The sequence below is a fragment of the Limulus polyphemus genome, unplaced genomic scaffold (genome assembly GCF_000517525.1).
Source record: "Limulus polyphemus unplaced genomic scaffold, Limulus_polyphemus-2.1.2 Scaffold72, whole genome shotgun sequence".
NCBI lineage: Eukaryota > Metazoa > Arthropoda > Merostomata > Xiphosura > Limulidae > Limulus > Limulus polyphemus.
In genome coordinates, this window is record NW_013665682.1 from 644415 (window position 1) to 657759 (window position 13345).

The 13345-nt window shown below is 33.0% G+C and overlaps 1 protein-coding gene across 1 annotated transcript in view; it reads right to left on the bottom strand.

The window, feature by feature from the left end:
* Positions 1-11050, bottom strand: part of LOC106466083 (integrin alpha-PS2-like) — a 59251-nt gene extending 48201 nt beyond the window's left edge. The window contains exons 1-4 of the mRNA XM_022394595.1: positions 10714-11050; positions 9243-9364; positions 7302-7408; positions 214-334 (exon numbers count right to left, since the gene is read on the bottom strand). Of these exons, the coding sequence (XP_022250303.1) occupies positions 214-334; positions 7302-7408; positions 9243-9364; positions 10714-10916 (553 nt within the window). The 5' untranslated portion in view covers positions 10917-11050. The remainder of the gene's footprint in view (positions 1-213; positions 335-7301; positions 7409-9242; positions 9365-10713) is intronic.
* Between the last annotated feature and the right edge of the window lie 2295 nt (positions 11051-13345).

Below are 13345 nucleotides of genomic sequence, written 5' to 3' on the forward strand. Positions count from 1 at the left end.
GATTACAAAATAATCAAATCTATTAGAAAACGTATTAAAAAATCATATCTAAACTAGTAAGAAGTATACCTTGAAAACACAGCGAATTTTAAATTTTACAAAAAAATTAACCTAAGAAAAGCACAAACTTTTAACAAACGAAAATGTAATTGATAAAGTTAACTAATAAACACTTCTTTCAAAAGTTAAGGAAACTTTTTTTTTTCTACTTACTGTTCCTGCAAGGAGAATACTCTTCAAACCCTGAGAAGGAACCTCGTGCTTTCCAGCACGTACCAACAGGGCTACGCCTTCTGAACTCACTGGAGGACAACGCATAACGTGGTGCACAAGCCTGTGACAATATAGTAGTGATCAAAACTAGCTTGAGTTACTAACTCAAACACAGAATATTCATTCAATGAATGAAAACTTTGAAGGACGACATTCATATTTTAATTGGCTCATAAAAAGTATCTCTACATTCAGATTCTACTATAAAAAAACGTGAATATAATACTTTACGTGATTATAACTGATATTTTAACGAATTTTACACGAATGAAAATACTTTTAAAAATCCAACCTAGTGATCTATTTTTAAAATACCCACCAGGTTCATTTATAAATCGAACGTAAACACGTATTTTTAACGATACTAGCAACCTAACCACGTATTTCAAACCATTTAGCACCCTAATGAAGTATTTCTAATAATACTAGCAGTTTAACCACGTATTTCTACCAATATTAGCACCCTAATGACGCATTTCTAACAATATTAGCAACCTAACCATGTATTTCAAACCATTTAGCACCCTAATGAAGTATTTCTAATAATACTAACAGTTTAACCACGTATTTCAAACCATTTAGCACCCTAATGAAGTATTTCTAATAATACTAGCAGTTTAACCACGTATTTCTACCAATATTAGCACCCTAATGACGCATTTCTAACAATATTAGCAACCTAACCATGTATTTCTAATAATACATTAGCACCCTAATGACGTATTTCTAACAGACTTGGCAGACGAATGACTTATTTTAACAAACAGAAACATAACACTCTAATGTGTTTTTTTTTAACGAATCGAAGATAATGATATGTAGCTATCAAATGGTACATCTTAATTACTTTATTTAAAAATCCAGTTTCACAACTCTTACCAACAAATATTACATTTTAGTGTCTTATCAAAGCACATTTAATCTAATCACTCATATTAAAGAAAACTAACACCCTAATGACTTATATTATAAATTTAACCAAATATCGTATTTATGACCAACTTAACGTCCCAATGACACAACTTAGCAAAGCTACCATAATGAGATCTTTATAGTAATTATAATATTCTTTGAAATACTTCTAACAACTTTAACTTAAAACTATATTTTTAGCAAATACAACACTCAAACCCAACCATATACTGTATTTGTAGCATACCTTAACACCCTAAGAAATCGTGTTTGTAAATCTAACTACTGCATACTTAAAGCAAACTCAACACACTACGATCTGATTTTAGCAAATCGAACCTAATACCAAATTACATATATATAATTTTACTTTTAGGAAGCCTAACATTATAATACGGTATTTCGTAAACTAACAGAGTAGTAAGTTATTTTACGAAGTCTGTCATTTATTTTCAATCTAGAACTCCAACGTACTTATTTTGTTTGTTTGTTTGTAATTAAGCACAAAGCTACACAATGGGCTATCTGTGCTCTGCCCACCACGGGTATCGAAACCCGGATTCTAGCGTTGTAAGTCCGCAGACATACCGCTGTACCACTGGGGGGCCCAACGTACTTATTAGTATTAAGAATTGCTGATAAAAAAGTAGGTTATTTTAAAGTGACTAAAAACATTGGAAGAGCTATTCCTGTATAGCAAACTAACTAAAACTACCTAATGTTATAAATAAATGCACTAGAAAACTACGACTTAAATAACTAAAATTTTATCCTCCCAGTTACCGGCATGTTCGTTTATAAAAGTTTGGAGACGGCTTGACTGGGTGATGAAAACTTTATTACAAATGTGTATTTGTAATGTATGCGAGTATTTATAATAATGTACATCATGGACTAGCAGATGTTAAAAAACAAAAAATTAATAGATTCGTAAGCAAATACACATTAGTTTCCTATCCGGAGAATAATGTCGTTGATTCATCAGCAAACCTAAAATTGAAATTCTAATCATATATTTCCTACGCACTTACTACCCTAATAACTTACACCTAAAAAAACTAGTATCCTAATAACTTATATGCAACAAAATTAACAACCTAACAACTTATATATAAAAGAATTACATCATAATAACTTATATCTAACATAACTAACGTCCTAATAACTTACATCTAAATGAAATAACATCCTAATGACGTGTTAGAAAAAATATGTGGATATTAATGTTTTATGTGCAATAGTAACATTCTGGTTTAATTCTAAACCTGTTTCATATTAGATATATAGATTTAAATGCTATATGCAAGTGATAATGTCAGTATTAAGAAAGCAATCCTATGCTTATATGAGCCATAGTAATATTGTTTTGGTTTCAAAATTTGAAACAAGAAACTCCATGAGGAATGTAAAGTACTATTCTAAAATAGATGTGTTGTTGTTAAATTGTGTTAGTATAAAGGCCACTACCCAGAAGCTCAATAACCCATTATATTATTTCATTTCACGGAAATGTCGAACCCACATTTTTTCCTATTTCACAACAAAAAAAAATAAACTTTCGAAAGTACATTTACAAAGATTTAACAAAATATTAATAAACACCTATTGATTCCCCTAACTTTGTTTTCAACAGGCTCAAGAACAAATCTTACACTGTACTTAAATCAATAATTATTATGATAAAGTATATTATTTTACGATTTACTACAAACTGTACATGAGATATTACAGATCACTTACGTAGAGATTATGCATTTCATTTAAGCAGTGTTTAAACCATAAAAAAAAGTTAAGTATTAAAAACTGCCTTGTAACGGCCTTTCAGTGGCACAGCGACATGTCGGATTTCGATATCCATGGTGGGAAGAGGACAGATAGCCCATTGTGTAGCTTTGTGCTCAACTACAAACAAACAAAACCTAGTAACGAAGAGGCACAAAGAATGAGTGGAAACTGTCTTAACGAATCAAGTACTACTCTGTGAACTGATAACAATTAAAACGGTATACGATGGATAATCTGCAAACAAAATCCTCGTGCACAGTATACTAGTGGAGTATTTTGTTTCATTTATTTGCATAATAAAGATGTTTTAATTCTCTTTATATCTTTTTAAAACAAATAAATTGTGTTTCCTTAAACTTTTAGTTATCTCTATCTATTTCAAACTGGAAATTCTGATTACTTGATTAGCAAGTGACACCACACACACACATATACTATTCACCGGCACTTAAGATGGTCAAATGAAAGACAAAGTGTTTGTAATTTAAGTGTAGATCTGTACAATATTGAACACAAAAAGTGGAAAGCTTTAAATATAAATATGACAGTACAACTTTAAAAAAATGTCTATGTTGACTGAAAGTGCCTTCCCAAGTGACGTACATTTACCTCCTAGGATTTTGCAAGATGCTGATAATGATATTTAAAACAAATTCACAGTGATTGATATATAACGGGTACCATCTGTCGAGTCTTTGTGTGTGTGCTCTTTGTATTACCTGTGAAGTCTGTGTGTGCTCTTTCGTAGCACTTGTGAAGCCTTTGTGTGTGCTCTTTGGTATCATCTGTGGAGTCTTTGTGTGTGCTCTTTGGTACCACCTGTGAAGTCTTTGTGTGTGTTCTTTGGTACCACTTGTGGAGCCTTTGTGTGCGTTTTTTATTTATGCAAATCAATTAACACTCTCACAAGAACGTTCGACACACCTTTGATTATTGTATAGGTCTTCAATACATAAATATTAAGGATTTTTGCGGATTTTATAAATATATGATGCCCACATTAGCCAATTTCGAAGTGAGGATTGAATTTGTAGGTGAAGTCAGACAGGTAGAGAATACGACAGTGATTGTATTGTGACATCTGTGAAGGATTATCACGAATTGGTCCACCTGGATACTTGGCAAGTGCCCGGTGGACCGGTGCATTTGACGCATTGTTTAGCCAGAATGTAGCCTGGGAAAAATATTAGTGATATCCCTCAGGTTGGTTCTTTAATGCCAATCCACCCCTGAATATTATGATGGAGAGGTTTGGTTTTTGTTTTAAGAACAAAGCTACACAATGGGCTATCTGTATATTCCCCACTGCTAGTGGCGAAAAACCGATTTTTAGCATTATAAGCCCTCAGACTTACCGCTGAGCCACCAGAGGGGTGACGGTTTGTGTGTTTTTGAATTTGTCCCAAAGCTACTCGTGTATTATCTGCGCTAACCGTCTACAATTTAGCAGTGATAGACTAGATGGAAGGCAGCTAGTCAACACCACCGCCAACTTATAGACTACTCTTTTACCAACGAATAGTGGTATTGACTGTCATGTTATAACACCCCCACAACTCAAAGAGCGAACATGCTCGGTGACAGAGTTTCGAACCCGCGGCAGCATATTGCGAATCGAACATCCTAACTATCAGGCCATGTCAGACCCAGATATGATGGGGATGTTGCAGTATAGATTGAATTTTGCTCTTCAAACAAGGATCTACCTGTGGAGTTCAAATGCTCATAGACATCATTGAGGAGATTTTGCGTGAGCAAGCAAATATGTTGCTCCAACACGATTCTACACTCTACCAGAAAAGCATATACGGTCCATGCTAGATTCAATTAATAGTGTTAACGTTTTTAATGGCATATTTAGAAGCCACGTCTTAACTTAGCATTTTAAATAATTTGTAAAGCCATTTGGGTGGTGGGTTAGTTCTAATAGCTAATTCACAGTCTTTCAATTCTGATCAACTTATCGGGCTTTCGAAACAACAGTGGAGATAAATGGTAACAGATACTTTTGAAACAACAACAGAGATAAATTGCATCAGATATATTCGAAACAGCAATGGAGATAAATTGTACTAGACGTATTCGAAACAACAACGGAGATAAATTGCATCAGATATATTCCAAACAGCAATGGAGATAAATTGCATATGATATATTCGAAACAACAACGGAGATAAATTGCATGAGATATATTCAAAACAACAACGGAGATAAATTGCACTAGACGTATTCGAAACAACAACGGAGATAAATTGCATCAGATATATTCCAAACAGCAATGGAGATAAATTGCATAAGATATATTCGAAACAACAACGGAGATAAATTGCATGAGATATATTCAAAACAACAACGGAGATAAATTGCACCAGATACCTTCAAAACAATAATAAAGATAAATTACACCAGACAACTTTGAAATATAATCGCTGAATATCAGTGGAATATTAAGACTAAGGATGCAATATTACATTCTATCTCCAAATGAATGTCCGTTTAGTTATGAATTGATAACATTTGCCAATTTTGAAAAAAATTTCGCCGAACATGTAAAGATATCGTAGAGAACAGAAGATACTGAGTAAAATTTACTGGATATATGGTAACAACATACTCCACTTTATCATGAACTGTATGACTGTAATATGGAAAAATTCAGTTTAAAGCTGTTTACTTTTTCTATCAATCCTATATATATATTTTACACTACCATGGTAAAAATTAAGGAGTTACCCAGTCTTATTAGATTTCAACTGGAAAGTTTGCTAGATATATCTCTCTGGAAAGTTTACTAGATATATCTCTCTGGAAAGTTTACAAGATATATCTCTCTGGAAAGTTTACTAGATATATATCTCTGGAAAGTTCACTAAATATATCTCTCTCGAAAGTTTACTAGATATATCTCTCTGGAAAGTTTACAAGATATATCTCTCTGGAAAGTTACTAGGCACATCTTTCACAACCGTAATCTATTTTCATTTTCCTCTGAGGTAATAAACATACTAGCACATTAAGTTACTGTGGGTATGGATACTTTGGCTCATTCATACTTTCAGTAACCTTGTTATGTTACTGTTGGTATGGTACTTTCAGTAGCATTGTTATGTTACTGTTAGTATGGCACTTTCAGTAACATTGTTATGTTGTTGTTGGTATGGTATTTTCAGTAACATTGTTATGTTACTGTGGGTATGGATACTTTAGCTCATTCATACTTTCAGTAACCTTGTTATGTTACTGTTGGTATGGTACTTTCAGTAGCATTGTTATGTTACTGTTAGTATGGCACTTTCAGTAACATTGTTATGTTGTTGTTGGTATGGTATTTTCAGTAACATTGTTATGTTACTGTGGGTATGGATACTTTGGCTCATTCATACTTTCAGTAACATTGTTATGTTACTGTTGGTATGGTACTTTCAGTAACATTGTTATGTTACTGTTAGTATGGCACTTTCAGTAACATTGTTATGTTATTGTAGGTATGATATTTTCAGTAACATTGTTATGTTACTGTGGATATGAGTACTTTGGCTCATTCACACTTTCAGTAACCTTATCATGTTGCTGTGGGAATGATACTTTCAGTAGCCTTGTTATGTTACTGTGGGTTTCATTAACATTGTGCATAATAGGATTCTGTGTTATAGAACCTGTGTGAAAAACAGATTGTTGTATTAAAGACGAGTGAATTGAAGAGAAGCGAGAGTACCTCTGAAATGTTGTAACTCTGTATACAAAATCATTGTTAATTCAACATCAAACATTTTTGCCCTGACTTCACGTTCTTTACTTAATGCTACAACTTTCACGACATTTTATCTGAAAACATTTCATAACTGAAGCCGAAATGATCTGGACTAAATGTTTTAAGTAAGAGTTTAATCAGGCATGTCAGTGAGACACGGGAAAATCCATGAAAAACTGGCCCGGTTTTTGGGACCTGATAAATATAGACCAATCCCGCATTAAATTATTTTCATCCAATAGGAATCGATTTAATGAATTAAACTAAAAACTTCAAGAACGACTATATATAACGGTCGTATATATATATGTTCGTTTCTCTCTCTCTCTCTCTTTTTTTTTTACTATCAATAGCATCAAAAATACAGATGCTATACAAAAATAAAATTGCTGGTAAATAATAAAGATTGGCATCCGCAAAAATGCGCGTATTTTTCACACGCCTGTGTGATTAATCATAATCTACCATTATTGTTATTGTATAGTTTATAGGTTTCGAAAGTAATATTAGGCTCATGGGACTTACTACTAGAGCTATCTTTATAAAATATTTGAAAATAGTTGTTGGCATTAGGACTTACCACAATTGGGCCATTCTCCCCAGCACTGTACAGTGTAGCACCGAACCACTGATTTGTTTTGTTCTCTAAATATTCATTTGTATTACCATGGAGTTTTTCAACGGAACCTGGGTTTCGTAACACAAAGAACTTTTTTTTTAAGCAAGACAAAATTCGAATATGTAAAGTCAGTAAATAATAGAATGATCTATTATCAATTCATTGCCAATTTATAATAGTTTTGTTGAATAAATACTTATAGACGTTAAGATATTCATTCTTACGGGAAAAACAAACTTTTCTCTTGATACACATGTTGCTTAAAAATTAGGAGTTAAACATTTTGTAAAATCAAAGTAAAATAACGAATAACACATTTATAAAAACTGAAAGAAATGTTGAGAGAGCCTTAGTTTACTTAAAGATAATCTACAAGAATGTGCGTTAAAAACATGTTAGAAATCGAATTACTTCTGGCATCTTTACCAAATTAAACTAACTGGTGATAGCGACCTCGATAGTGTAAAACACAACATTTTCTGGAAAATACACATACTCAATATTCACTCAAGGCGGCTGGTGCTAGTAGGGAGGTATAGAAACCTAATCTTTAGCGTCGGAAGCCTACAGACTCTCCGCTGAGCCACCGGGTAGGGCGAAGGGGGCTAAAGAGTTGAGTACGTTATATTAAAACGAGGTTGAATATAGTAATTAACTGGTCATATGACAACCACAGCTGACATACATTTGCAGTGAGAATGGCATGTACCAGAACTACCTTTTCACATTGTTTGGTGCTTATGAATAGTGTGATGACACCGAAAATAAATTACTTTTGGGAAAAGTACATAACAGTCCTCTCCAACACAAAATATTCATACACTCATATCATAAAGATCTATTCAAATCGGTGATTTAGAATTTCCAAGACGGTAATATCTCTTATATTTAATATCATTGGAAAACAATGGAATGTGGATCAACTGGGGAATTAAGACCATACATAAAAAGACACACAACAAGTCGTATCACTGCCATGGGAGCAACGTACGATGTCGTGTGAATCCAAAGGTTAGTAGCAAAAACCATTCACATGCTTCAGGCAAGAGTTCGCAAAATTATCAAGAATGGTCTCCATCTGGAAATGTCACCTGTACAAAACATAACATATCCGTTCAACTGTCGCATACCTCAAGCAGTCGAAGATTAAAACGGATGGAGATTCATGATAATCCGTAGGAAGACAAAGTTGACAAGTAGGTTATGGATTTCAATGTGATCTGAGTGCTGAAAATGGTTAGGAAACTGTCGTCCTCGTACAATACGTGGCTTATGGAAATCACGCAAAGATAAGTTTTTTACTTTTTACATGACAACCTTATAATGGAGTCTTTTAAAATGCAAACTACGCTGCAAGGCTGTTGTCAATATGCACAGTTGTCAGACAGAGCATGACCGGACGCTGTCACATAGACATAACGATATGGTGAGGCTCCAAATCGATATAATATAACGTACTCAACCTCTGTAGTTATAGAATTATAAATAATTCCAAACCACAAGTTCAATTATTTGTCACAATAATGAATGAATAAGTCGTACTGAACTAATTAGTTCTAGATACGAGGAAGTCTTGTGATTTTTTTGTTATTGTTGAACACATATGTCATGTCGAAATAAAGAGTATGTTCCCACCAATGTTGATAAAGTGGTTCGATGTTTTAAATATTACAACGACAAAAACAAATTGATTAGCTACACACACGCGCGCGCGCACAATTAAATTATTTGTTGAATAAAATTAAACTAATCTGTTGTCACTATATCTAAAATGTCATTTATATATATATACATATATACTAGGCACTGATATGAATGCAAAGAGTAAATTAACTCAGGACGGGAAGTATTTATAAATTTTATCTGGTTTCATATCTTCATAAAGAACGCCGGTAGGCTTACCTGACTTATCAAATAAAATCTGTTCACAATAATTGGCCCTATCAGTGTCACACTTGTAAACAGCTCCCCCTCTCGTCACTCCAGGTTGAGACGTCTGGGCGGTTGGTGCTCCAATCAGCAACCTGGTAGAGATAAACAATTGATTAACCTCATATACGCAAGACAAGTATCACATCTGGAAAGAAAGGAGAATAAAAAATGTTCACCTATGTATGGTAATCACAAACCATTTTTCAATAAATATTTATTAAAAACTTAAATATTTATTGCCCACAGCTGCACTGTTAAAAACATCCGTAAATTATACCGGAAATTTTCCTACAGCAAAGTTTTAGGAACAGTTTTACAACTTTCCGTATTTTAACGAAAATATTTTAAGAAAACTCATAAAAAAAAAGGAATATGATCCACAATTTAAAAAAATATTTTTCGTTAATATATCGAGTTTGCATGTGTTGTAGGAACTTTTCCCATAAATTTTATGGATTTTTTTTTTTTTAAATAAACAATGTGGTTAAATTCGGGGTGGTTTACAAATAAGTTTGAGTTATTTCTAAAATTTTGGTTAGTAATATAGTTTCACTAGCAAGATTGTTTTCACTCTTCCCTGTCAGTGATCAGTATAACTAACTGCTTTATGAAACAAACAAACAAAAAAAAAGTCTGTTAGAACCATTTCTGTAGTTCTCACAGAGGGAGGAAACCAGACATCGTGTATTCTCGTCTGTTTCAAATAGAGCCAGACCCTATTTCGCGGTCTTTGGGGTGTCGCACTAATGTCGTTAGAACAGTTTTAAAAGGAAGAATATGATAGTGGGGGTCAGGGTACAGCAACCTCTAACATGGCTTAGGAGATAGAGCGGAAAAGTGTTGGCTGATAGAATACAAAAGTACAAGGCCTGCAGGTCTATTTTCTTTACATGTGCACTTAGAAAGTTTACAAGTCATTCTATGTAATCAACTACATCCCAGAAGCTCAAGTATATATACATCAACAACTCTTAGTAGTTCAACTGATTAGAAGTATAAGCGTCTGTAAAAACAGTGTATTGTTTTTAAGATTAAATAGTTAAGGTTAGGGTGTAAAGTTTCCTGTATTATATACGTTAGAATGTTTCACACTACAAATTATTCAGCTACAAACAAAATAAGTTTTGAAGTAAATGGCATTTCAATATGCGGAATAAAATACTTTGAGCTGCTAGCCAAAGAAAGAAATAACAAAACCCTTGGCAACTTAGAGTACATGCTTCATTGCTTTATGCTTGTATATTATAAATATAAAGTATAGTTTAAACTGTACTAATGAAATTTTATAAATGTGTTCTATTAGTGCTCTTTGCTTAAATCAACATTTCCTTCCCTTGATTAAAACATTTTCAGACTGATTTTTTTTTAATATTTAATCTTTTCAGCGTTCAGCACTCTAAATTTATTTGTAAAATGAATAGAACTGAAAGTGAACACTTACCAACTTTTACCTTGAGTCCTGTGTAAACTTACAGAAAATCCAAAGTGGGATTTCGGTTGTGCTTGATGAATCAACACTGTTTCTAAATCTACATTAAACGACCATGTCCATTTTATTAACATTAAGAAAAAAACCGCAAAAATCTGTTGTGAAACACTGTTTAAAACACCAATTTTGATTTTACATAAGTTAGGCCTAAACATAATGATTTACTATTCAAATTATAAAGTTTGTTTTCTTCCACCGCGATATCTTTACAGTTTGCAAGGCCGTTATTACGTGCCTGGCTTAAGGATAGCAAAACTGTGTTCGCCTCATATTCCGTACTGAAAACCTAGCATAACGAACGACCACTATATTCACTCTGGCATAAGCCGCTGCACTCGGTTTGTTTTCTCTGTTTCCAGGACGCCTCATGACGTAATGATACTGCTTACCATGTGTCCATCATTTCTCACAAATACTACTAGGCTTTGTTTATACAAACTGCTATGACACTCCAGTACGTTTAATTACTGTTTTGTATAGATTAGATAATTACTTTATCTTTGAATAAAACAAAACTGTTTTAATTAAATACGTTAGACATATTATTATATAAAATAATAAATAAATAACACACAAAGCTCAAATAGATACGCAAATTAAAAACACTTTTAATTCACGCCAATCTATATCTATGTTATTAAACAGTTTGGATAATTTTATAGTTAGTACACAATGTAGTAGATTATAACATTCACTTTCGTGTTTACCACAGGATAATAAACTTAACGTGTATTGTACTGTTTAAAGTTTTACTTGATCTTACATGAACACACTGGATTGTATCAGCTTTATGGTTAAGTACAGTTCAGTGTTTGTTGTCCTGGTGATTATTGTTTAATCGTGCGTGAGAACAATGCAATATATCTAATGTTGCGAAGTTTGTGTGTTATAAGAGGACTTGGGCTTCTTTTTGTTTTGTTTTTCTTCAGAGTCGCCTGAATTGTTTTAATACCATGGATGGAGTTGCTAGGGCTTGTTTTCAAATTGGTTACTTTTTTGCGTGCTCCTTTTAGAATATAACCCTTCCCTTTAGAAACTAAATACTGTTACGTCTCTGTGTTCGTTTGTTAATTTTCCGTAGAAATTCTTTCCGATGAACTTCAGCGATACAAGTCCTTTCTTAAATAAAACTAGTTTATTCTTTCTCAACTCAACTTTGCAATACACTTAATTTCCACAGTCACTTTAACTTCGACACACGCTATAATTCACAAAGATTCACGCACTTTACTTACGGTCACTACCGCGCTTGACTCAATTGTCCGTCTCTGTCTGTCTGCAATTATTTTCTGATTAATTCATTTCGCTTTATCTAGTGCACTTATATACAAGAATAGAGGGCGTGAAGAAAATACCAGAGTTGCCAGAACAGACATGATCCTTCTAGAATATCATGACGTGTTACTAGCGTCACGTGACTTCCGCTGTCGTAACAATACTAATCGTTTTCATTTTAACTAACATTAAACCAATCATATATTTTCTACTGTTCTCACGTTTTCTCTCTCTCTCTCTCTCTCTTATATATATATATATATACATGGATATATTAAAATAGTTCAGATATGCTATTCACATCAAGAATGCTATGCAGTTGTGGAGAAAAAGTTGGAAAAATTACCCCTTAAGAAGAAGAACCACGTAATAAAGTAAACCTACAGAAAGTTCATTGTTAAATCACGTATTATTACAATTTCATTCTACAAACGTCCAAGAACAGTGGCATATCAGTCTTTGGACATTTTTAAGAACTTCCTTATCGCAAATTAAATCTCCAGTGGAGTTCCTGGTTTTTCTCACATTGAACTTTAATTACGAATTATATAATAACTGCTCTATACATTGTTTTATGGTAATGCTGGAGTTTAACTTTTGCTATGTGTGTGAAGTTATGGAAATGTCTTAAATACAATAAAATGTACATATACGCTTGTAATCCCACCCACCTCCGAAATAGGTTGAGCTTATTTTTTTATCCAACCTAGCAACACTCACTGTACAAACTTTATATTTGACATTGTTGCTCTTCTGAAGATTTCTGTTCTTACATGAGCACAGTTTATAGCATTGGCTTTAAGTTTAGGACAATTTAACATTGATACTCTTCTAAAGATTGTCTGATCTTACACGAGTACAGTATATAGTATTGACTCTGTGTTAAGTACAATTTAACATTGATACTCTTCTAAAGATTGTCTGATCTTACAAAAGTACAGTATATAGTATTAGCTCTGTGTTAAGTATAATTTAACATTGATACTCTTCTAAAGATTGTCTGATCTTACAAAAGTACATTATATAGTATTAGCTCTGTGTTAAGTATAGAAGAGTATCAATGTTAAATTAAAAGATTGTCTGATCTTACACGAGTACAGTATATAGTATTGACTCTGTGTTAAGTACAATTTAACATTGTTGTCTTCTGAAGATTGTCTCATCTTGCACGAGTACAGTATATAGTATTAGCTCTGTGTTAAGTACAATTTAACACTGATACTCTTCTAAAGATTGTCTGATCTTACAAAAGTACATTATATAGTATTAGCTCTGTGTTAAGTATAATTTAACATTGATACTCTTCTAA